The 27343-nt window shown below is 35.8% G+C and overlaps 1 protein-coding gene across 1 annotated transcript in view; it reads left to right on the plus strand.

The window, feature by feature from the left end:
* LOC111045826 (kinase D-interacting substrate of 220 kDa B) overlaps positions 1-27343 on the plus strand; it is a 103819-nt gene that overhangs the window by 48439 nt on the left and 28037 nt on the right. Inside the window, exons 14-29 of the mRNA XM_039436649.1 lie at positions 994-1158; positions 1997-2204; positions 2514-2651; positions 3875-4023; positions 10939-11074; positions 12067-12295; positions 13097-13276; positions 14505-14723; positions 16804-17056; positions 17862-17896; positions 18994-19197; positions 19259-19278; positions 20995-21173; positions 23113-23363; positions 24225-24326; positions 26760-26937. Of these exons, the coding sequence (XP_039292583.1) occupies positions 994-1158; positions 1997-2204; positions 2514-2651; positions 3875-4023; positions 10939-11074; positions 12067-12295; positions 13097-13276; positions 14505-14723; positions 16804-17056; positions 17862-17896; positions 18994-19197; positions 19259-19278; positions 20995-21173; positions 23113-23363; positions 24225-24326; positions 26760-26937 (2646 nt within the window). The remainder of the gene's footprint in view (positions 1-993; positions 1159-1996; positions 2205-2513; positions 2652-3874; positions 4024-10938; positions 11075-12066; positions 12296-13096; positions 13277-14504; positions 14724-16803; positions 17057-17861; positions 17897-18993; positions 19198-19258; positions 19279-20994; positions 21174-23112; positions 23364-24224; positions 24327-26759; positions 26938-27343) is intronic.

Genomic DNA, 27343 nt, shown 5'->3' on the forward strand with positions numbered 1-27343 from the left:
AGCGCTTCAGTCGACCGATGGAACGGATGCGCACGAGCTCGACCGATGGTTTTTGTACGCATTGTAAAACGCATGGTACTGACGCATGCGTGCGGTCAGTCCTGTTCAGTACGGATACATGGAATCTCTGTGGAAAAGGTGGGCCGTCCACTAGAACCGTTTTCGTCCGAACTAGCGAACGGCCGAAAACTACTGAACTCGTCCGAACGATCCCCCAATAAAGAAAGGAAAAGATGCTCGTCCATTGCAACAGGCTCATATGGTCGTGCACGGCTGTCTCCGACTGATCAATTTTTCGATACGAATTGAATGGGATTTTCCGGCTCTATCCAGCCGAACTAACTAGTCGAGCTGAGACAACAAAGTGTTCCTAACCTAAAATTGTTTCACAGTCTTGTTTTTTTTGTTTTTTAAATGTTGTTCTGTTTTATAAAGTTGTAACTATGGACAATGAAAAGTTTATAAGTTTGGTTCAAGAGCATGTTTCATTGTGGGATATACGAGAAAAAATATATCATCGTCGTGATGTTCAAAGGAATCTGTGAACAAAGATTGCTGAACAAATAATATTATTGTAATGAATAACTAATTTAGTGGATATTTGTTTATTCAATTTTCAAAATCTATAATCATTGTTTATGAAGAATTTTGGTGGCTATGATAGTAGTTAATTCAATAATTGGCAACTAGACTGACGTAAACGGTTCCAATGGACGACCATATTCGGCCGAATTAACGGCCGGCAGATTGGTCCGATCCAACGGCCGAACGGATCGGTTGAATACGGTTTCCAGTGGACGGTTACCTAAAGACAAGCGCGACTGATGTACTCACTGACGGTCGGTCGAGCTCTTTAACCGGCCTAAATCAAATTCTTTATTTGCCATAATACAATAAATCTAACTGTGGCTTGATTCTGTGACACCATTTCTGTTGTTAAAGAATAATTATGTGATGAATATTATTGAATGTGTATGTGTTGTTGGCTTATAGGGAGACTGAACACCAATGAGGACAATGAGAATCTGTTGGGCTACGATTTGTATAGCAGCGCCCTGGCCGATATCCTGAGTGAACCGTCGCTGTCAATGCCCATCACTGTCGGCCTCTATGCCAAGTGGGGCAGTGGCAAATCGTTTCTGCTCAACAAACTCAGAGGTACATACAAACCCTACTATAGTGAGGTCCACGTTATAATGGCAGTGTTTGATTATCAATAATATCCTCCATCATGCAATGTATTTATTTTTTCTTTTCTGTTCTTTATTTTACTTATTGTTTAAAAAAATATTCATTTACTTTGTAATTATTATAAAAAATATTTTGTGATTGCAAATGTGTTGTCCATGGAACTCTCCTCCACACGCAGACGATTGGTCTTTGTGGGGGAATTCCATGTACTATATGTATCTCGCTTGCTATTTTTGTTAAGTACCTATGTTGTAAAGAAGGAATAAAGATTATTTGAATTGAATTGAATCTCCATATTTGGACAGGTCATGAGGTGTTGATAGTTTTGAGTCATTCCACATTTGGACATTGCATCCTCACTATAACCCCATCTCACAAGCTCCGACCTGCATCCAGTGACACCTGTTCTCAAACGATTCATGGACTTCCATGATGACTTCCAGTGTACGGCAGATGGAAACCGGCAGCCCCTTCCTATTTGAGTTCCATGATGGGTTTATTATTTTTTATGATTTTAAAATTCTAGTCCAAAACTGTTCCTTTCCCAATTTGTATAGAAATTGTCCTAAAATAGGTTATGTTTACACTTCATAAGTTTTGTCCAATTTTGAGTCAAAATATATAAATATAAACTAGCAATTTAGAATTTAGATAAGTTAACAACCAAACTAAATAAAAATATTTCACTAAATCATCACTGATAACTGAAAAATACTGTATTAATAATTGAAAATTTTGAAATTTAGTTGGTTTATCTGATTGTTTTGATTAATAATTATGTTGAATTTCGTTTTTTTATTTACAGAGGAGATGAAGAACTTTGCCCGTCAATGGGTGGACCCGACCTTCCAGTTCTCATGGCTGCTTCTGGTGTTGCTCGCACACTTTGTGCTAATTGTCGGCGTAATTGTCACGCTAATTGTCGGCAATTGGATGATCGGCCTCGTGGTAACCAGTGCTATTTTCCTACTTATTTATGCATTCCTCGTTGTCATCGGATTCGGCAGTCAAAGGTACGTTGTCAAGAGGAAAATTTTATCAATTAAGAGAAAATTCGAATGGCTTTTTGTTGGTGAGCCAAGTTTTCAATTTGTATCTAAATATAAAAGCGAAATGGCACTGATTCATTCACTCACTCACTCATTCGTTCGTAATCAACAGAACTAAAAATCTACTGGACCAAATACTTTCAAATTTGGCATGTATGTTCAGTTGGCCATCAAGAGACGCACTAAGAACGGATTTGAAAAGAAAATAATTATTGAATTTTTCTGTACAGTAATGATTTACTATGCAAATGTTGATCGAATTATATTTTGCAGGTATAACTGGGACTGGCCTTATAATTTGAACGTGTATCTGACTCAGAAGATGAACGCCATCAGAGTTGTGTTGCAAGTGATGTTCTGCCATCCACCAGGCAAGCAGTGGAGTGATTCGTTAACAGCTCAGCCAATCAGGTTAGCTCTTTCATTTCTGTGTCAATTAGATAGTACACCTTTCAGGAAGTATAGATTGCTTCATAGATGAAATAATTTCAAATGCTTCATCATTGTTTCATAATTCATGTATAAATTTAATAGTACAGTACTCTAGAGATCATCCTTTTACAATAAAAGCTATAAATTAATTAGTACTGTTCTTAGGAAGTACCTTATATAACTTCCTGCGTGGATGATTTGTCCGTGTGCAGAGAGGAGTCGAGAGGAGTAAATCAGTCAGTTAAAATACACTGGTTTGAAGTAAGGAAATTATGCTACCTGAACTAATAAATTTCAGCTCAACTTAAGGGTTTCACTCGGCAGTCATAACTTTATTTTAATGTTGTGTGGGAAAAAATCATAATAATAAGGATGAATATGTGAAATAATATGTTGGCATTTTTAAAGGAAATATTCATCTATAGGGCGAATTTAGGAGAGCCTCCGAAGCCACTGCCCCAATGTAGAGTAGCCACCTGCTAACTCTACGCTTGTATACGGCAACGCTACACCCCTCAATGTCAGAGATCTCAACTGGGATATTACTGTAAAGCCAATGAGCTAGATGGAAACAGTTTCCTAGTTGAATGGAGTTATTTAACCGGGGAATCTGAATGTTGGTATGCAATCTGTTTCTGGTTGGGTAATTAATCAACTCTGCTCTGCTATTGATAAATTATTTTTTGAATAAACTATAAACAGCAAAACTGTTACAAAAAAACCGCCTTTTAGCACTCCAGGTGGAAGTTTCGTCAACTACAATGGAAAAATTCCTGATTCGGAATTTACAAACTAGGTTATATTTATAGAATGCATATAGTAACTTCAGCACAAGCAGGTAATGTTTTATCTCTTTCCTGTATAGGGCTACTTGTAATATAAATATAAAGAAAATAATTAAAAATCTCAGTACCCTTTTTTAAAAATATTTTATCACGACATGTTTCGGTCAATTATGCCATTTTCAAGTGATATCAGGTAATGTTTTCTATTTCTCAACAACTATTCTTCTTGAGATTATTATGACAAAATATAGTGTACGTTACTTGGACGTGAATGACTTTTGCTGTGCTCGAATGAAATTCTAGAAACATCATTCTCGCCTGCAAAAGGCCCCTTCCCGTCCTTGTGACGTAATATACTATTTCAATTGATTGTAGTGGTTTGTTGATTTTTAGTGGATGTTTGGTTGTTGTTTGCAGGTTCTACTTCACAGATTTGACTCGAGTGAGTAGTACGACGGCTGGAGAGAACTCAGTGGTGCAGATGATTGGCTCCCTCTACGATTCTATTGAGAACGATTACGGCGCACTCTCCACTAGGCTGTATCGAGCCTTCCAGCCGAAGCCTTGTGAGTGTTTCATTCTAGACCTCTTCATTCTTTCAAATAAATATGTCACCAACATGATTATCTATAGTGAGGTCCACGTTATAATGGCTGTGGAGAAAGATAGAAAAACAACTTTGTTGTCTTGTCAATGCCTTCTATAGATGGTAGCTGATACAGGTTCATTGATGACTAACATGTTCATTGAGATTAACTTTTCTTTGAAATAATCAATTATATTTTATTACGAAAGAAATTATATTTTTTAATGATTTCATAATTAGGATAAAATATTTTGTTAATTAATGATTAATCCTACAATGCTAAAGGACGATCTGGCAACAGAACAAAGCGAGAAAGAGATAGAGCTATCAGCGTTGTTGAATGATGGACAATTATAGCAATACCATTGCAAATCAAACACTGCCATTATAACGTGGACCTCTATGTTATCTAAATTTGGAGGAGAATTTTCCTCTCTCGATCTGTGATTTAAAAAAATGAATAAAATTCAGATTTAAATATGTTGATTACATAAAGCATATAAGCTACGATCATTTACAAGTATTGATAGATAGATAGATAGATAGATATATATTACGTCTGGTTGGCCTCAACGGCGTCAGACAAGTCAAAGTGCTAGCAAAAGCGAGACACCATTAATTTTTCATTAAATTTATATCTAGTATATAATTACTATTTGTCTTTGACTCTATTACAGTAATCAAAATAGTCCTTCAGACTATAAAAGCATTCCTCCTTTAGAAATAATTTCAAACTTCGTTTAAACTTTTTTATCGTTAATATTTCCCGCAACCGAATTGGTAGTACTTGGTAAATCTTTCTACCAATATAACTGGGTTTTTCTTCATACAAAGTCAATTTATGATATTCCGAGAAGGTACTCTTATGCCGTGTATTATATTCATTTCCATTTCTCCATTTTAATAAAATAGTCCCTACAATGTGTTTGTGGATGCAACCTCAACATAGTGCGCAATGCTTTCTTTTGACAAATGAAAATTTTCTGAAGGTTACTCTCTCTAGCTCCCCATAGGGCCACTGAATATGTAATATGTGACTCCACCAAGCAATGATAGACCGACTTCAATAGAGGCTTATTATTTAATTTACTTAAATTCCTTGAGACAAAAATTCCACTCGCTATTTTACTTTCAATCTTATCCAATTGTTCCCCCCCAATTGATACAATAGATTAATTATTTATTAGTTGATTTGAGAAAATTTGACCCCACTATATATGAATATAAATGTCGGAATTCCACTATTTGCTTTAGCTTGATTACAAAATTCTAGTAAAGCTACGTCATCTTGCAAGCCATTAGAAGTTCATAAGAACAACATCAAATCAAATCAAAAATCAAAATTTATTTCCATAAAAACACTTTACAAAACAAAAATTAACTAATAATTTACGGAAAAATAGCACCCGCAAAGAAAAATCTGAGCGCGGAGTGCGAGTTGTGCTTATTTTTTACAATGATGAAAAATACAATACCGTAAAATTTTTTGAGTATATTAATTATAAAAACAGAACCAGAAGTAACAATGGCATATCACAATGATAATCTTCTTGTAGCATAAACCTGAGTCACAATGATATAACTTCTACATTAAAAACAACATATATATATAACAATAGTGAAGCAGTAGACATTACATAACAATAATCGACCTTGTAGGGGGAATTTATTGTAAAAATGTAGGGATATACTCTCCCTTTATTATTTTCCCTCATTTATTTTATTTTTATTTCTGATGGTGATCTGCAGAAACCCTAAAACTCTATTTGTTTTTGTATACTGTATTTATTTTCTATCATGAAATAATATTTCCTGTTTTCATAAAATTTTCTAGATTGAAGCAAATGTAAATCAATATGATAGCAAATACACTGAAGTTTAGATGATTTATTCTCGTATTTATTTTTTCCCGGATTGAAATTCAGCTCAATTTATAAAAATCAGTTATTCATTTATTTAATTTTTTTTTATTCTTCAAGATGGCAGCTCACTTTTTAGTTTGAAGCAAATATTGTTAGATAGGGTTACTGTTTTAAGGATTACAATATAGTATTTGCTTTCAACCATTCATCAAATTCTCTAGTGTGATATTTTTTGCAGCTCATCTCTACTATTCTCATTGGAACTAAACGCATAATTTTATTCATTCTGTATTTGAATTGTTTCCTGCATACATCTAAGTCTACCCTTTGCTGGTTCATCGTTATGCCTCGTAGGTTGTATGGTGTATCTCGTATTTCTAGTCTGAAATTACTTTTGTATGCATATTGGATAATATTTTTACTATATAATTCCCTCACAGTAAGTACTCCCAATTCCCGAAAAAGCTCACTACTTGGATAGAGTCTAGGTTTACCCAAAGCTGCCCTTATTATGTGCTTCTGCATTACAAAAATTTTGTTTATATGACAGCCCGCGGCTCCCCCCCACGCCAGAATCCCATACTGTAGAATAGATTGTACATACGCTATATAGATTAATTTAGTTATTTCTATGTCGTTTATCAAATTGATTTTGTAGAATCTGAAAATGAGGTATTTCAATTTTTTGCATTTGTCATCAATATGATAATTCCATCTAAGATGAGAATCAATTATAACACCCAGGTACCTAGCATGGTCCACCTTATCAATCATTGGGCACTGACAATGATCCAGCGCAGCAGGCAAATTGCATGATGCATCATGAATTTGTAATCTTAAATTTGTTGGTTGTGATCCGGCAGTAGGGGAAAAAGCTATGAATGAACTTTTTTTATGGTTCAATGTGAGTGTATGGATATCCAACCATGTCTTGACCGTCTTCAACCCTTTCATTGCCAAATCTCTCACCTCCTCCCATGTAGAACCCGAGAAAGTCACAATGGTATCATCAGCAAATGAAATAATTGTTCTATTTTCAGAATTAAGTTTGAGCAAATCATTCATATACACCAGGAACAATATTGGAGATAACACAGTTCCCTGGGGTACCCCATATTCCGACAAATGCACCTGATCAGACTTGCTTCCTATTGATATGATTTGTGTTCTGTCTTTTAGATAGTGTTTGAACAAATCTAATGCCTTGCCACGAATTCCTTTATTTTTCAGTTTGTTCAACAAATTTTTGTGTGGAATTGTGTCGAAAGCCTTTGCCAGGTCCAGCAGCACTGTAAGAGTTTTTTATTGTTATTAAAGTTATCTGTCACTATGTCTACCAGGTGTAATATAGCATCTTGTGTACTCTTGCCGGTTTGGAAGCCATACTGATTTTTATGTATAATATTGAATTTATCTAGGTATTCTACAATTCTTGTTTTTATTATTTTCTCCATTACCTTAGACAGGCTACTAAGTAGGCTAATCGGTCGATAATTACTAGGATCATTTTTAATTCCACCCTTGTGAAGAGGTACGACTCTAGCAATTTTGAACTCCTCTGGGAAGTATCCCTGTTCAAAACACTTATTTATTATGAAGGACAATGGACTAGCAATGAAACTGGATATATTTTTCAAACAAAAATTACTTATATTATCAATACCAGGTGAAGAGCTATTTTTTAATGTACATATTGTTTTAATTACCTCACATTCATTTGTTGGAAACCAGAAAAAAGACTTTGGTGAGTTGACAATTGTTTCAGGGAAATGAATATCAATATTGGAGTTTCTTATCTTTTCTGCATGCGACTTGCCAACCTCTGCAAAATAATTATTCAAGACACTAGGTTCAATGTTTACATCAGTGGTTTTCTTTTCTTTGTCCAACAGCTCATCTATACAATTCCAGAGTTTCTTGCTGTTTGTTTTATTTTGTGTTATCTTGTTTTTAAAATAGTTCTGCTTAGCCTGCTTTATAAGATTTCTCAATACGTTTCTATATCTAGTGTATTGCAATTTCAAGTCAAGATTATTAGGTTGTTTTGTCAGTTTTTTATACATTCCATCTCTAGTTCTTATACAGTTTACTAAGTTTGCAGTAATCCAGTTTTTTAAAGGTTTTTGTCTGTGGTTCAATTTTATTTTTGTTTTTGAATTATTGATATGATTATTTAATTTGTTGATGAAATTAGGTGTCAAGTTTTGCAGGTTATTACAATCAAATATATCCTGCCAAGATTCAGTTTGCAGATTTGTAATTAGTTTTGAGTAGTCTATTTTTTCAGTATACTCTCTACAGTTTGTGGGGGCTATATGTATGTGATCTGAGATACCCAGAAAAAGACCAGTCGCACAATGATCAGTGATGCTAGTCTTGCAAATTACACCTACAACATCCTTGTAATTTGACGTTTCGTCTTTATGGAATATGTGATCAAGAGTTGCCACAGATTGATTTTGTACTCTTGTCGGTTTATTTATATACGATTTTAGACCATTCATATGTAACAAGCTACAGTACTCATTCACAGAATTTGTGTTTTGATCGAGGTTAATATTTATGTCACCGGCTAGTATTATGTTTTTTTTATTTTTGAGTTCTTCTAGACATGAGCCAAGATCCTCAACAAACGATTCAACCGATAATGATGGAGGTCTATATATAGCTATCAGTGTGATATTTTCTTTCATCTGTGGTACACTAATTTCAAGAATGATTGAATTTGCAGAAGCAATATCATTGCTTAAAATTTCAGCATTTAGATTATCCTTAATAAACACACAAACTCCATCACATTTATTAAATTTGGCAGGTGAATTTATAACTGAATATCCGTTCAAATTGAAAGAAAACTCGTGCTCATTTGAAGCCCATGTTTCAGATAGTATAATAAATGGTAGGAGGTTTTACAATTTTGAAGGACGAGAGATAATTCATCGAAATTTTTTTTCATACTACGTATATTCATATGTAGGATGTTGAATGAAGTTTTACAAATGTTGTTCAATTTCAGTGACGGACGAAAATCCAACACATCATCATATTCTATTGTGTCGTAGCAGCCATCCTCAATCAATCCTCCGAAATCATTAAACAAAACCATTATTTTTAGTTTCCAGTTTTTAATCCAATTCCTTCTATATTTGAGTGATTATTTTTTATCATGCAGTGAGAAATGCATCTATTGAGCCAATGTTACTTATGTGTTTTTAAGGAGATGATTTAATAATCTGATTTTAAAGGGAAAATGTATGAAGATGAAAGATTATAAATTAAAACCCTTTTTTCCTGAATGAAACGGGAAATATGAAATATTAGCTGATCTGTTTTATTTAAAAAGAGAATTAACGCTAGAGAAAATATGTGAATAATGTATGGAAAGCGTTCAACTGGTTTATAAGAGAAAAGTTTTTATGGAAACCTTCAACGTTAAAAATAAAATATAATTAAGAAAAAAAACAATAATAAACTTATTAACGGTCACATCAGGTGCGGCCGTGCTATCTCCGCAGTATTGTAACCGTAAAAATTCCTTATCAATATGATTTGCATATATATACATTTCCAAATTCTATGAAAAACTTAGAGTGTTTAATTAGAGAATCCAGATAAAAATATTGAATTCTTATAATGAAAATGATAAGAAACTTTTCAGTCAGATAACTTGAATAAATTGAGACCAACTTAATACAAATAAAAAATAATAAGAAAATTTCAGTATTCAATTAGAGAACCTGGATAGATTAATATTTTTATAACAAAATAATAAGGATAACATGAGAAAATATAATAATAACATTCGAATTCCGGAAGAAACGCTGAAAGAAAAGACAACGCATAAGAGAGCGATAAAACATTGCATTATTACTTTATCTCATTTTCATTATCATTCGACTGTCATTCAGTATTTCGACTTTGCCAAGTCCATCCTAAAAGCAAACTGTTATTATTTAATCTATATCACAATCTTTGCGATATTCCAACAACTCCACCTGAAACCCCACTTTATCAATATCAGGAAGACAATATAAAAATTGACAAAAATAATTCTCTGTATTTAAGCAGTTACTACCGTAGGCCTACCAGTTGATAAGAAAATAAAAGTGTTTTACCTGACAGTTACCAAAAGTTTCAAAGTAGAAAAATACTCTTTTCATATTTTGTGAAAGATAATTAATCATTTCTTACACGTTTATGCTCTCGAACATTCTTATTTTTCCCCAAGAACATTACACATCATATTCGAACGTTAAACTAATATTATTCTGTATTCTTATATTTTAACTATCCTAACATTTAAAGAGAAAAGTTCAATCGATTTTTTGTATTTTCTTTTTCTTTCTATGATAAGTTACAGTCTTTTACTCAATCCTTGCCTCTAAAATCGCCAAGTCCTCGTTATCTCTCAAAACTCTGATCTCGGTGCCATCTTCGCTTTTTAGTTTTATCCTACCGGCACGATCAGCCCACACACGGCGTCCTCCCTTATAACCCAGAAGAGATTTCGCTTTAGCCAACAGTTGCCTTCTCTTTGCTGTTAGGGATAAGTTGAGGTAGATTGGATTTTCATTTTCACCCTCTACGTTTAGGCCGATGTTACGCGTCGAAAAATGCTTCGTTGCACGCCTGTTCGTCAGTAAAGCGTCCGCATCTCCACGCCGCACAAAATGCACATGTATTGTAGTAATATAACATGCACAGTAACATAATATGCACATCTTTGATAAAGAAAATTGTTAACTAATGTTGTAGAAATTTTAAACATTCAAGCATTTTAAAGGTATTCCAGAAATTTATAAATCAACTACTGCTTGAAAAAGTTCCAATTAATTTTGAATTAATCATTTAAAATTGACGAACAGAAATAGTTACATGGCACTTTCAGAACAAATAGAATAAATATTAACCCCTTGATCAAGTGATTAATAAGCTATTTAAAAAGTTATTAATTATCTAATAGTTAACTATTTATGTGCTTCAGTTGCACAATATTTTTTGTGATTAACTGTTTAAATTTGTTATGTTTGTAGTGAAATCGACAGCGAACTGGAGGTGGCGTAAACAGTGTTGTTTGCCGAATGTGGTGATGTTTGAATTGTGCTTCCTTTGTGCGCTCGTTGCACTGTTTGTGCTCGCTGTCTACACGGTCGATCTCAGGTATCCCGAGTGAGTATTCTATTTGTATTTTTCTATGCCTATAGTGAGGTCCATGTTATATTGGCAGTGTTTGATTAGCAACGGTTTTGCTATCCTTGTCTATCATTCAACAAAGCTGATAGCGCTATCTCTTTCTTGCTTTGCTCTGTTGCCAGATCGTCTTTTAACAATGTAGAATTAATTATTAATTAACAAAATATTTCATCTTAATTATGTAAATTCTTTATGGAATCATTGAAGCTGATAGCGCTATCTCTTTCTTGCTTTGCTCTGTTGCCAGATCGTCTTTTAACAATGTAGAATTAATTATTAATTAACAAAATATTTCATCTTAATTATGTAAATTCTTTATGGAATCATTGAAAAATAATATTTCTTGCTTGATAGGATATAATTGATTATTTTAAACGAGAATGAACCGTTAATATTAAAAAATAAAGTTGTATCAGCTACTGCTGTTTGTAGAAGGCATTGACAAGACAAAGGATCGGCAACGGTTTTCTCCTATCTTTCTCCACTGCCATTATAACGTGGCTTCACTGTAGTCACTGGCCCAGTGGCTTGTGATAAATCCTTTGTATAAATCCTCTTACTTTATTGTACTGTTCTCCTGTACTGTTGTTTATACTGTTTCTCCTGTATTGTTGGATAACTCATGATAGGTTCTAATAGAATATTAGTTTTATCCACACAACATAATTCATCAACCAATAAGTTGTTACATAACATGATGTATAGTGCTCTATAGTGTGATTATAGCCGATTATTTTTTTAAGTAGTTATAATTTATAAACAGACATTTTTCTCAAGTGTTAAGTGCTACTCAAATTGATTCATACTGTATTGTACACGACCCTCCTCACACACAGACTCGTTCTAGGTGAGGAGTACTATTCAAATTATTGTAAAGTTAACATTTCTAATGTTTGTGACATGTTGCTTTTTGAGAATAAAAACTTTTTCATTCATTGATACATTCATTGAAATAAATTGTATTTTAGTATCGTGAGCCCGGACGACCGTCTGACAGGGGAAGTGGTGCTGGTGTCGTGTGGTGCAGTGGTGGTGCTGTGCTTTGTGGCCAACATCTACACTGTGGGCCGTCTGTTGGGCTCGCTGGTCTTCTCTCAGCGCCGACAACTGCAACGAGCCATATCCCGGCTGGACACGCTCAAGTCCGAGGGATTTCTGCAGGCTCTGCGGGCGGAAGTCAGCCTTATGACTGAGATGGTCAGTCAATTGTTATTGGTCTCATTCATTGTTGGTCACGGCCTATTACGTCTGTAAGCATTGAGGTCCACGTTATAATGGCAGTGGAATAGAATATAATAGAATTAATGCCTTCATTTTTCCTAGAGAGCGAAGTTAGGGTTTCTAGCTTCGTCCACTGTAAATGTCACTGTCAACTCAAGCTGATAGTCCTAGTAGCTCTTTTTCGTGAAGCTATGTGACGCTGACAGTCTCTTATACTGTGCTGTTCTTACACTCTAACCTGGCAAAAACAGTAATAATTGACAATAGTCAATAGTAATCGGCTTGAGTTAACAAATTGAGTGAAAATTGGAACATAAGTGACCTATATCTTGGGATATCTTCTTATGCTATCTTTTCTCCAGATATTACTAACTGAATATAATTATTAAAAACATGAAAATTGGAACATAATCGACCTATACCAAGGGATATCTCACTTCTGCTATCTTTTCTCTATGGTAATAATAATAATAATATCGAGTGACCTGGCTGGCTCAGGTCTGGTGTCAGAGTTTTCAGGTCGCAACTGATCAGAGGGCCTCCGACATGACCTAACGACTGCTTTTTAGGCAGCCGCGACCGACGACGTAACGTGTTCGGATGGTAATATTCAGTTGCTCTATATTTGAGCTTTGTGTTATTTACATTTTATTTGTGGTTGAATTGAATAGTTGGTTTTTATTGGTTGTATAGGTGGATTATATATTGTTTGTATTTTGTGTTATTTACATTTTATTTGTGGTTGAATTGAATAGTTAGCTGTTATTGTTTGTATAGGTGAAGTGCCTGGATGCGTTCACACAGCAGCAGACGCGACTGGTGATTGTGGTTGACGGCTTGGACAGCTGTGAACAGGACAAAGTGCTGATTGTGCTCGATGCCATACATGTGCTATTCTCAGACGCCAACACTCCGTTCATCATCATACTGGCCATTGATCCGCACATCATATCAAAGGTAACAACAACACATCGGTTCGCTATTTAACACAGTTATTCTACATGATGGACATAGGGCCGATTTCCGAGCTCGAGATTTAGATAAGTTATAGACTTTAAACAGCTGGAGTCAGAAAATTGGCTTACCCAAATGGGGCGTAGTAGCAGTTTTTATGATAACTTTTATTTTCTCATTTCTATAATTGGAAACGTTTTTCCTTGACGAAATAAAACATTCCTATATAATTCAAAATAGCTGAAACTTAATACTATATTCTCTTTATTTTATTTTTTGTTCAATTATCTAGTTTTCCGAAATGTAATTCAAACGTGAACTGCGACTATGCCCCGTTTCGGAAAGCTAATTTTCTGACTCCAGCTGTTCAAAGTCTAGAACTTAGCTTAGTCCCGTGCTCGGAAACCAGCCCTAAGCAGAAACAGGAGTGCGATCTAGTGGGAGTGGGAGAAAGAGTGTTCTAAATTTACGTACAATTGTATTATCCTTGTAATAATATTCCTTTTAGTGTGGTCTAGTGGGAAGAGAATGTACTAAATATTTATTTACAATTGTATTACTAGTGTAATGATATTCCTTTTCAAACTACCAGTATGAATTGTGTAAAGGTGCGTACAGAGATATGCGCATTTCACTTTTCATCAGCTGATTATATCTGTATCTTTGGATCGCCGCAAAGTAGACCCACGCTTATCCACGAAAAGCAACCCACGTCGTGGAATGTTTTGTAAACCATTGCTTACAGACATCTGTGCAATGAATAATTCACTTGTCAGCTGATTGATTATGAATAATTCTATAGCAATGGTTTACAAATCATCCCACGGCGTGGGTTGCTTTTCGTGGATTAGCGTGGGTCTACTTTGCAGCGGGTCTTACTCTTTCTGTTCAAATATAAATTTAATAAGCATAGCATCATCTGATGAAAAGTGAAATGTGCGAGTTTGTAGCGCGTAAGTTTGTAAGCACCTTATTACCAAAACAAAAGGTATAAAATGAATTGCCTGTGTTTGTCATTTATAAGATAGATAGATATTCAATCATTTAACACAGTGTAATAATTATTCATATGGCCCATTATTACACAAGCAAACAGTTTAACGTCGTCAGATTATTTATAATATAAATTATTTTAATATCTCTATTGGACTGCTTGATAGTTTTATTATAGAAAATCAATATTACCCTGTTTTTATCTTTCCATTTTAATTTGTTTGTTTTTCTTTGACAGGCAGTAGAGCTGAACAGCAAACGGCTGCTGACCGAGTCGAACATAGGCGGCCATGACTATCTGCGCAACATGGTGCATCTGCCGTTCTATCTGCAGAACTCGGCTCTGCGCAAAGTGAAAGTGGCTCAGAAGTCGGCGCATCACCGTAAATCGGTCACCACTCAGCCACCCTACGAGTCCAGCGAGGGGGCACCCAGCACCAGTGGGCTGGCACCGTCGGTGAGTCGGAGCTCACCTAAATTCTGTTGATTAACTGCTGAGAAGGGAGCTATTGAGTCCTATGTCACTTGAATTTTCTGTCGATCAAATGATTAAGTGCTGGTTGCACGTACGTCGGTTAAATTTTAATCATGATTAATTCCACGAGTACCAATCAGAGAAGCCGTCTTTTCAAAAAAGCCTTTTCTGATTGGTTCTCGTGAAATTAATCACGGTTGAAATTTTACCGGCTTTTGTACAACCGGGCCTAAGAGTGGCTTATTATGAAAATGACCTTATAAAGTTGTCTCTTTCCCGTTGCCTTCTATAGTACTATAATGTCAGTGTAAATGATAGGTATACAGAGTTGCTTCTTTTACGATTACTTTTAACTGGTTAACTAACTGATTATTTTCAACAAGAAAGAACAGTCAATTTTACATAAAATATCAGCTATCTTCTTTGCAGTAGAAGGCAGTGGCAAGGCCGAAAATCGGCAACGTTGTTCTCCACTGCCATTATAACGTAGAGCTCACTTTTTTGATGAGGGTGATGCCCACATGAGCTCTAGACTTGTGCCGTGCGTAATAAGGCGGATTATAATTGGAGATGAATGAAACTACAGTTTTAGGTGGGTTCTGAACCACCGGGAAGCGATTTTTCATGAATCATATTCAGAGGAGTTGGCTCAAGCGGTCACCCTTCCAACGGGAGTATCTGGTGCATGATTCTTAACTTATCTAAGCGGAAACTTACCAGTGCAACCACTGAGTCAAACCACTATTGTTTTAGTCTATAAAAGAAGATACTGAGGCTCCTATGCAATGCATCGTATCGAGAAAGCTGTAGATCTTTATTCATGAAAATGAGGGTAATGACCTTCCCAGCTCTTTAAGTGTATTTTTCGATTGTATTTGTACATTCCAATATTGAAATATTTGATGTGAATAGGGATCACCATGTTTATGACACATGAAACCGAAACAGTCTGAGAGTTCATAGGTATCAACATAGCTCCTCTCACAAACTCTACCCTTATATGGCTGTGAAACTCTATAACTATCTGCCTGTTTTTATTAAGACTTTGAGCAAGACATATTTTCAAATGAAAGTGAAGAAAATTCTGATAAACGAAACATCATATAAAGTAACTGACTATTTCTCTATAAATTAGAAAAATTATACATAAACAGTATCAAAATTAATGTATGTACCGTACTGTCTTATTTCTGTCTCTGCTCAAATGATATAATTTTATTAACTTGATTTTATGATATAAGTCAAATCTAGATGTTTTGTATTGTGACTTTGAAATTTGTACATGTCGTTGACCACGTATTGTTAAAAATGTCCTTGTCAATAAAGCAATTTCTATTTATACAGAGTGACACAGAATAATGGGAACTTTTAAAAACGTCATAAAACATTAGTGGGAAGGGCAAAAATGATTTTATTCAAACTAATGTTAAGTTCAAGACTTGCCATTTGAGAATTATCAATAACATCTGAAAAACGCGGGGTAACTTCGAGGGTTTTACAAATATGGAGGAGGACCGAGGAAAAAGACATAAAAGCGAATTGACTCACTTGATGCGGTTGTAACAAAAATGGGGGTCTCAGCTAGATCTGCCGGGAGATAGCAACCTCCTCCTCCTCCTCCTCCTCCTCCTCCTCCTCGGAGATAGACAGAGTTAGGTAGAGAAAGAGAGGGGGGGAACTAAAAGCGATAAGACGTACTGTACTGATTCCGTTTTAACCAACATCTATCACTTTTTGACAATTACTTCTTCAAGATGGCTTCCTCCTGCACGAATACACTCTTGAAATCTGTGTTGAGATTTCTGAACGATTGCTGCAACATTTCAGCTGGGATATTGTCAATTTCATTTTGAATTGTCTGTTATAATTCAACCACAGTTATTGGTCAAGTTGATTTGAGATAGCTCCACAAACAGAAAATCGCAGTTGGACTGAGCATGGGACCAGGAAACGTAGATGTTGCAGTGATCAATGATGTTTTATTTTCGATTTTGTTTCATTTTTGGAAAATATCTTAAGTATAGAATATTCATTTATCTTGAAATAATTGTGGTTTTTTCAGGCGTCAAACCGTCGCCTGTCGACCGAGTCAGGCCTGAGCAGCCAGGAGAAACTGAAGCTGCCCAACCTGAGCGTGGCTCGCAAGGGTTCGCGCAAACTGAAGCTGAGCGAGAGCATAGCATCCAGCATGGGCTCCAACCTGAACAGGGCGGGCGGGGCTCATGACCTCACCAAGATGCTGCTCACTGATGACTATTTCAGCGATGTCAATCCGAGGAGTATGCGCCGGCTTATGAACGTCGTCTACATCACTGGTGAGTGATCAGTGCTATAGTGAGGTCCACGTTAAAATGGAAGTGTTTGATTAGCAATGATATTGCTATCCTTGTCCATCATTCAACAAAGTGGATAGCGCTATCTCTTTCTCGATTTGATCTGTTACTAGATCGTCTTTTAACAATGTAGAATTAATAATAACAAAATATTTCATCCTAATTATGAGAATTCATCATGAAATTATTGAAAAATATAATTTCTTGCTTAATAAAATATAATTGATTATTTAAAACATGAATGAACAACTAATATTACATCAATAAACCTGTAGCCTATCAGCTACCGTCAAGAAGGCATTGACAAGACAGTGAGGATCGGCAACGTTGTTCTCCTATCTTTCTCAACTGCCATTATAACGTAGAGCTCACTTTTTTGATGAGGGTGATGCCCACATGAGCTCTAGACTTGTGCCGTGCGTAATAAGGCGGATTATAATTGGAGATGAATGAAACTACAGTTTTAGGTGGGTTCTGAACCACCGGGAAGCGATTTTTCATGAATCATATTCAGAGGAGTTGGCTCAAGCGGTCACCCTTCCAACGGGAGTATCTGGTGCATGATTCTTAACTTATCTAAGCGGGAACTTACCAGTGCAACCACTGAGTCAAACCACTATTGTTTTAGTCTATAAAAGAAGATACTGAGGCTCCTATGCAATGCATCGTATCGAGAAAGCTGTAGATCTTTATTCATGAAAATGAGGGTAATGACCTTCCCAGCTCTTTAAGTGTATTTTTCGATTGTATTTGTACATTCCAATATTGAAATATTTGATGTGAATAGGGATCACCATGTTTATGACACATGAAACCGAAACAGTCTGAGAGTTCATAGGTATCAACATAGCTCCTCTCACAAACTCTACCCTTATATGGCTGTGAAACTCTATAACTATCTGCCTGTTTTTATTAAGACTTTGAGCAAGACATATTTTCAAATGAAAGTGAAGAAAATTCTGATAAACGAAACATCATATAAAGTAACTGACTATTTCTCTATAAATTAGAAAAATTATACATAAACAGTATCAAAATTAATGTATGTACCGTACTGTATTATTTCTGTCTCTGTTCAAATGATATAATTTTATTAACTTGATTTTATGATATAAGTCAAATCTAGATGTTTTGTATTGTGACTTTGAAATTTTTACATGTTGTTGACCACGTATTGTTAAAAATGTCCTTGTCAATAAAGCAATTTCTATTTATACAGAGTGACACAGAATAATGGGAACTTTTAAAAACGTCATAAAACATTAGTGGGAAGGGCAAAAATGATTTTATTCAAACTAATGTAAAGTTCAAGACTTGCCATTTGAGAATTATCAATAACATCTGAAAAACGCGGGGTAACTTCGAGGGTTTTACAAATATGGAGGAGGACCGAGGAAAAAGACATAAAAGCGAATTGACTCACTTGATGCGGTTGTAACAAAAATGGGGGTCTCAGCTAGATCTGCCGGGAGATAGCAACCTCCTCCTCCTCCTCGGAGATAGACAGAGTTAGGTAGAGAAAGAGAGGGGGGGAACTAAAAGCGATAAAACGTACTGTACTGATTCCGTTTTAACCAACATCTATCACTTTTTGACAATTACTTCTTCAAGATGGCTTCCTCCTGCACGAATACACTCTTGAAATCAGTATTGAGATTCCTGAACGATTGCTGCAACATTTCAGCTGGGATATTGTCAATTTCATTTTGAATTGTCTGTTATAATTCAACCACAGTTATTGGTCAACTTGATTTGAGATAGCTCCACAAACAGAAAATCGCAGTTGGACTGAGCATGGGACCAGGAAACGCAGATGTTGCAGTGATCAATGATGTTTTATTTTCGATTTTGTTTCATTTTTGGAAAATATCTTAAGTATAGAATATTCATTTATCTTGAAATAATTGTGGTTTTTTCAGGCGTCAAACCGTCGCCTGTCGACCGAGTCAGGCCTGAGCAGCCAGGAGAAACTGAAGCTGCCCAACCTGAGCGTGGCTCGCAAGGGTTCGCGCAAACTGAAGCTGAGCGAGAGCATAGCATCCAGCATGGGCTCCAACCTGAACAGGGCGGGCGGGGCTCATGACCTCACCAAGATGCTGCTCACTGATGACTATTTCAGCGATGTCAATCCGAGGAGTATGCGCCGACTTATGAACGTCGTCTACATCACTGGTGAGTGATCAGTGCTATAGGCTCTATGACAAGTCAGTCTATTTTCATTCATCACTTTTCATCGCAAATTATGCCCACAGAAGCCTTTTATTCCTGTGTCTAAAGGCTAATGACGTCCACATTATAATGGCAGTGTTTGATTAGCAATGGTATTGCTATCCTTGTCTATCATTCAACAAAGCGGATAGCGCTATCTCTTTCTCGCTTTGCTCTGTTGCCAGATTGTCTTTTAACAATGTAGAATTAATGATTAATTAACAAAATACTATTCCAACTTAGTTATGAAAATTCATTATTGGAAAATATAAGTTAGTGCTTAATAAAATGAAATTGATTATTTTAAACGAGAATGAGCAGTTAATATGACTTCAATAAACCTGTATCAGCTACCGTCTATAGAATTCATTGACATGACAGAGGTTCGGCAACGTTGTTCTCCTATCTTTCTCCACTGCCATTATAACGTGGACCTCACTATAGGTAAGTGCATGGGTGATTTTTCGGAAAGGGGCTTGACTGAATATAGTCATGGAGGAAAGATATAGCACAAGAAGATATCCCATGGTATTGAAAATTGTTGATATCCCAACATTGAAAATTGGAACAGGAACGGCCTGTTCCTGTTCCAATTTTCAATGTTAACTCAAGCCGATAGTCCTTGTAGTTTTTTCGTGACGCTGGTAGTCTCTCATACTGTGCCGTTCTTACATTCTCACCCAAACTATACAGAAATAATAGACTGTAGTCGACGGTGATCGGCTTCAATAAACAAAAAAATCGGATTGAAATTTAGAACATAATCAACATATACCATGAGATATCTACTTATGCTATATTTTCTCTATGGGGAGATCTCGACAAATATTATTATGTTATGTCGTTTATTCAGTCTGCAAAATGTTCTATGATACCTGGTTTCTTGGATACTTATTTAGGCCTAATGGACCATTAAATCTATAATCTATTCAACCTAAGTATAGGGAAAAGATAGCATAAGAACATGTCCCGTTGTATAGGTCGTTTATGTTTCAGCCGGTTTTTTGTTAGCTCAAGCTGGTTATTGTCGACTACTTCCTATTATTTCGGTTTTGTTGCAGAGTGTAAGAACGGCACAGTAGAGATTATTGGAATCCAATAAGTTGAGAATTAATAAAGCGGCCCAGGAACCCTATTCACTAAATTAATATAATAGTTGAATGACGACTGTGAAGTATTTTTAATTTTATTATGTGTATCGACTACTTTATTGTCCTGCCTATGTATGTATGGTCCTGTGATATAATGATTTATAATTAATTAATAGATATTAATATTAGAGTAAGTTCCCTATAGTGAGGTCCACGTTATAATGGCAGTGGAGAAAGATAGGAGAACAACGTTGCCGAACCTCTGTCATGTCAATGCATTCTATAGACGGTAGCTGATACAGGATTATTGATGTAATATTAACGGTTCATTCTCGTTTAATATAATCAATTATATTTTATTAAGCAAGAAATTATATTTTTTAATAATTTCATAATGAATTTACATAATTAAGATGAAATATTTTGTTAATCAATCATCAATTCTACAAGACGATCTGTCAACAGAGCAAAGCCCTAAAGAGATAGCGCTATCTGCTTTGTTGAATGATAGACAAGGATAGCAATACCATTGCTAATCAAACACTGCCATTATAACGTGGACCTCACTTTCCACTTTCCCTCTGTACTCTATCATTCATTATTCTATGTAATTTCTTGCAGAGTTCGTCCGCAGATTCCGATGTCGAAAGAGGTAGAGCCACTGCTGGAGCTAGACAGAGATGAACGCAAGTTCGACATCTTTCTCTCCTACCATCGCAGCAGTCTGCTGGTCAGCGACCTGCGTGTCTTCCTGCCGTTCACCATCAACCTCGATCCCTACATCAAAAAGGTTATCAAAGGTGCGTACGGTCTTCTTCAAATATTTATGGCCACTCCGCTCTAGAGAAGAACCATACAGATTGGCGTGATGTGGTAAAGACGGTTCTTTCTTTTAGGGCTTTATTTATTGATTCATACAATAAGTACATCATAGAAATGATAGGGAGAGAACAAATAAGGTAACCTTGTGCTATTCCTCTCCCAAATGTAGATAAGGTTAGGTTAGTATTTTTTGTCCCTGATTCCTTTGAATACATAACATATTCCAAAAGCTATAATTTTCTTTATTGATTCATACAATAAGTACATCATCAAAATGATAGGGAGAGGAAAAATAAGGTAACCTTGTGCTATTCCTCTCCCAAATGTAGATAAGTCTTGTAGTTGTTCACTTCACATGAATATTTACTAAGGTCAAAACATAGTGAAGCGACCAAGGTAGAGTCTATCAAAGAAGGCAGCTTTCTGGTTTTAATTATTTTCACAAAGTCGATTTTTGAATTTAGATGCTTCAAAACCAAACATATTATTTATTTAACGTACGAAAGTATGACAGATACACAACACATAATATGGAGCTCATAATTCTCAAATTCCCACTGTATATTTTTCCAATTTCTTGTGTAGTTTTTGATCAGAACATAAGTTTTTCTTACCGCCATTATTTGCTAGTCCATTTAGCGTTAACCAATGTGCACCATTTGGAGGTGAACTAGCGTTACACATATTGGAATTAATGTTGCTATCCTTGCCATTCGACAAAGCAGATATCCTTTTCCAGATCGTTTTTCTACAATGTATAAATATTATTAACTAACACGATAATCAATCTCAATTATGAAAATTTATTATTAAATCATTACTTACTTTACTTTTTGTGGCTCTACAGACCATGATGAACTTTGGCCTCCTCAACATGTCGCCTCCACGTCTCTCTATGTTGTGCTCTCTGCCAGTTTGTCACTCCCAGCACACGTAGATCACCCATCACGTCACTAATCCATCTTCTCCTTGGTCTTCCTCTTCTCCTCGTCCCAATCACTGTATCATCCATTATTCTAACCGGTCCTCTTTCTTCAGCCATTCTCACTACATGTCCCAGCCATTCGATTCTTCTTGCTTTATTAAATCATAGAAAAATATATCTTTTGGAGAATATAATATAATTGATTATTATATTACAAGAATGAACAGTTAATATCACAACTGTCATACCGGTATCAGCTATCCTCTATTAGTCCAGTCACTAAATACGTTGTTGCTTGCAATTTGTATTTTAGTTCTGATTTTTTAAATATATTATTTGGATACATGAGAGAAGCCCAGAACTATTTTCTTCATGCGAATTTTCCTTAAGCTAGATACAGTCCAATTACTGGATTTGGCAGAAGTAGCTGAAAACTGGAAAATTAAGAGCATGAAGAAATTGGTTCTGGACTTCTCTCATGTATCCAAATAATATATTAAAAAATCATAACTACAATATAAATTGCAAGAACACCCCCTTTTTTATGTCTATATTGACTGGAATATTTTTTGTGATTGTGAAGGAAGATTTTTGTTTGGATTTGTATTTTGAAACTTATTAATGTGATAAATTTGTAATTTTTGTAGTACATACATTTTTTGGACTCAAAATAGTGTGTGAATTAAGTTATCATTTACATAACCTCTAGACTGTGTATATTCCAGTTATTCCTTAATATTCCAAATTAAGGTTTAAAGCAGTTTTGGGCGAATGCCTGTTGTGTTTTCCTGCATTGTATCAATTGTCTATGAATAAATGAAATGAAATTGACTATATAGAAGGCAGTGAGTGGCAAGGCAAAGAATCGGCAACGCTGTTATCCTATCTCTCTCCACTGCCATTATAACGTGGACCTCACTATAGTGCTTTCATATATGATTAAATGATGTTGTGATGTAAACTATAAAATGTTGTATTTTTCTATTCAACAGAAGACCAACAGAACCTGGAGGAAGCAGGCCTGATGAGCCCGTTTGGGGCGGCTAGCGCAGGCGGGGCCGGTGCACCCCCTGGCAACCCCTGGCAACAGCCCCCTCTTGCCGCCCCGGGGGAGTCGTCGCTGTGGAATCGCAAAGTGGGCGCACTCAGACGACAGAAGTCGCTGCAACGTCATCAGGCCAATGCGCATGCCCAACATAATCAGGCTCCTCACATCTATGCCACCAATCCGTGGCACCAACAGGTTGGTAACAGTGTCCTTGGATTACCAATGAGCTATAATGAGGTCCACGTTATAATGGCAGTACTGTATTTGATTAGCATTGGTGTTGCTATCCTTGTCTATCATTCATCGAAGAAGAAAGCGTTATCCTACCGGAATGTTGTGCCAGATCGTTTTCTAACAATATAGAAATGTAATCAATTAACAAAATATTTAATCTTGATTACGAAGATGTATTATTTAATCATTGTTGAAAAATATATTTTCACTGAGAAATATAATTTTATCATTTTTAACAAGTATGAATAGTTGATATTACATCAAACAGATAAATCGGTGTCTGTTATATTCCATGGAAAGCAAAAGTGTAATTAATTGTGGATTTAAGTGAAATTTTTAATATTTTTGGCGATTGTGAAGGAAGATTTTTGTTTGGATTTGTATTTTGAAATTAATTAATCTGATAAATCTAAAATTGTAGTAGATACATTTTTTTGGACTCAAAATAGTGTGTGAATTAAGTTATCATTTTTACATAACCTCTAGACTGTGTATTCCAAATTAAGGTTTAAACAAAGCAGTTCTGGGTGAATGCCTGTTGTTTTTACCGGCATTGTATTTGTATATGATTAAATGAATAAATAAATGTAAGCAGTGGCAATGCAGAGAATTGGCAACGCTGTCTCCTATCTTTCTCCAACGTGGACCTCACTATAACTGGAAATGCCACTCATCGTTCCGACGTGTTCTGGAATACCACTGGGCCAAATTGCTAACTGGAGGTAGCACTTGTTGGGCCAATTGAATAAAAACTAGAACTCAACATCAGGCTCATTTAAAAAATACTGTAGTTTTTGTATAACTATTTTGCTTCATTTGTAGGTTATTGCACCGTCTCCAGTTGTTCCTTCGTGGCCAGCTGAGGTTGTACAGCAGTCGAGGCCCCTCCACTACTTCCCTATGGCACCCGCCATTGCTCTACCGGTCAGTTCTAACAATATTTATTTTTCTAGTAAATGTAATCTATCTAGCCATAAATTCTACATCTACATGATGGTACATCTATATAGTACGTTTATAGTACATTTATCTAACCATGGCTTGAACAAAAGCTACCTGTGTTACGGAAAGACGGTTGAGGTTCATGGTAAATGGTCACCTACAGTGAGTGTTGGATGTGGAGTTCCTCAGGGCTCCATTCCTGGGCCTCTGCTTTTTTTGATAGCTGTAAATGACTTACCTTATAATGTGGATGCCAATACATATATCTATGCAGATGACACTACTCCAATAAATACTGATCGTGATATTCTGACGGTTGGTGAAGGGGCCTATAATGCAATGACACAGGTATCTGATTCGTTTGCAGCTGATGGCTTTCTATTGAACCAAGCCAAAACACAGACAGTTGTCTTCAGTTTAAGACCGTACGTGATCGACCCCTTGATTTCTAATGAGGCCAGATTTCTGGGATTGACGTTGGATAGGGATCTGTCGTGGGCTCTTCAAATTGATACGGTTTTGGACAGGTTGTCTCGAGTGAACACCCTCTTAATGCGTTTGATGTCATGTGTGCCTTTTGAATATGTAAAATCTTCATATTTTGCTCTGTTCCAGCCGGTTTCAGGGTATGGTCTGGTGTTCTGGGGTAATGCTACCAGAATTGGAGAGGTATTAATTATGCAGAAGAGAGCAATCAGAATAATGAGTAGAGCTGATAGAATAGCCTACTGTAAGCCACTTTTTGTTGAGCTTGGCATTCTTACGGTGGTGAATCTTTATATATTCAGTAGCCTTGTTCACACTCATAAGTGTAGGGAAACGCTCCAATGTAGATAGAACGTTCATGGGATCAATACTCAACATAGGCATGACATCAACATTCCTTTTGTCCGTCTGGAGAGGCTGAGGTCCAATCATCTGATAATGGGTAGACGTTTATTTAATAAATTGCCCCTCAAGTTTAGAGACATGGGAACCATAGAGTTCAAAAAACTCTACATACGTGGCTCTGCTCAAACCCTTTTTATAATGTTGAAGAGTTTTTTCAGCTGCCTGAAAAGACAGCTTTCTTGGAAAGTAGGGCCCGGTTTCTGGGACACGTATTAAATCTAATTTAACCTATAGATCTACTGGTCCATTAAATTTGAAAGGTGTTATACAATCCGGGCCCAGAATTGACGGTAAATCAATCAAAGTCTAATTAGAGTTCCATTTTAATACACCATTTATATGTGTATAAAGTTTAGATCATATTTAGTATCAAAATTGGAAAGGCAATCACTATTAAATTAGAAGTTGAGATTAGAATTTGTGAATATTTCCAATTTTAGTGATAATAATGTGAAATATTTCTTCTATGTTTGGTTTTGAAGCATCTAAATTTAAAAATCGACTTTGTGAAAATAATTAAGGACTGAAAAAATTTTGAAGTGAACAACTACAAGACTTAACCTATCTCGGACTATGTGTAAACTTTACTTATCTAAATTTGGGAGAGGAATAGCTCAAGGTTACCTTATTTTTTCTCTCCCTATCATTTTGATAATGTACTTATTGTATGAATCAATCAATAAAAGAAAATCACACATATACCAGTTTAGGATTAAACTGGAAGACTCAATAGTTGTTTTGGTTTGTCTTCGAATCGAAGTTTCTATCTTTTATATTATTATTATTACCATTCGTCCACTGACCACCTGTAAAAGGGGTATTTGGATTTGTCAATGAATATTAGTCAATAATATTATAGGAATAAGTTACATAAAACTGTACAACTAATTTTGCATATCATTATAAGCTTGAAATTCATCAATCGAGTATGCACAAATATTTAACAATTCCTTCTTCATCAAGGCTCTAAATGTACGACCTGTGGATGCTCTTTGTAGGGCTGGTAGTTTGTTGTACAATCGAATCCCAGCACTTTTAACTCCTCTCTCATATAATGTAGTGCGGTGCGTATCATCTCGCAACTGTTCTCTATGTCTAGTTCCATAATTGTGAAAACGTGCACCAGTTTTAAATTTATCTTTGTTTTGATCAATAAAGCATATTGCTTCTAGGATATACAAACTTAGAAGAGGTAGAATTTTCATTTGACTTTTCATTCGACTCTCCAACCATTACTCGTATTGTCCACTTCTGGATACGGAATATGTCAATTGCTTGGCTCGAGTTCCCCCAAAATATAATCCCATAGGCCAGAAGGGAATGAAACATTGCAAAATATACTGAGAGTCTTATACTGCTGAATCTTTGAGAGTTCTAGTGTCCAACAATGCTTTAAGATTTCTGAGTACAAATACTACAGAACTCAACTTACTTTTCAAAGATTCTATATGAGGTCTCCATTAAATTATATGCTTTATGGAGATTATTGTTGGAACTGATTGTAGATGATGTTTTGTGTTGCAGCCTCATTTGTTTGAGTCTCGCCTATCAGAGCTGAACGTGGACGGCGTTTGCGATTTGATGCTGAAAATAGAAGACCTGCCCAAGCACAACGCACACAAGTACTTCCAAATTGTTAAATCCAACAACATCTCTGGTCGTGTGCTGCTCTATTGTGACATGGAGGATCTTAAGAAGGTTCGTTCCATTAACTTTATTCAACAAACAAACAATGTCAACTATAGCATAGAGGAACGATAGCATAAGTAGATATCCCATGGTTTATGTTGCAACTTTTACTGTTATCCCAAGCCGATAGTTCACGTAGTTCTTTCATATGCAGCTGTGTGACGCTGGTATTCTTTCAAATTGTGCCGTTCATACACTATCACCCCAACAAAACAGTAGAAATTGACAATAATCGGCTTGAGATAACAGTAAAAGTTGCGACATAAATTTCCTATACCATGGGATATCTACTTATGCTATCGTTTCTCTATGACTATAGTGAGGTGTGTGGTCCATATTATAATGGAAGTGGAGAAAGACGTTGCAGATCCTCTGTCTTGTCAATGCCTTCTATAGACGGTAGCTGATACAGATTAATT

Source organism: Nilaparvata lugens, chromosome 10 (genome assembly GCF_014356525.2).
Source record: "Nilaparvata lugens isolate BPH chromosome 10, ASM1435652v1, whole genome shotgun sequence".
NCBI classification, from domain to species: domain Eukaryota; kingdom Metazoa; phylum Arthropoda; class Insecta; order Hemiptera; family Delphacidae; genus Nilaparvata; species Nilaparvata lugens.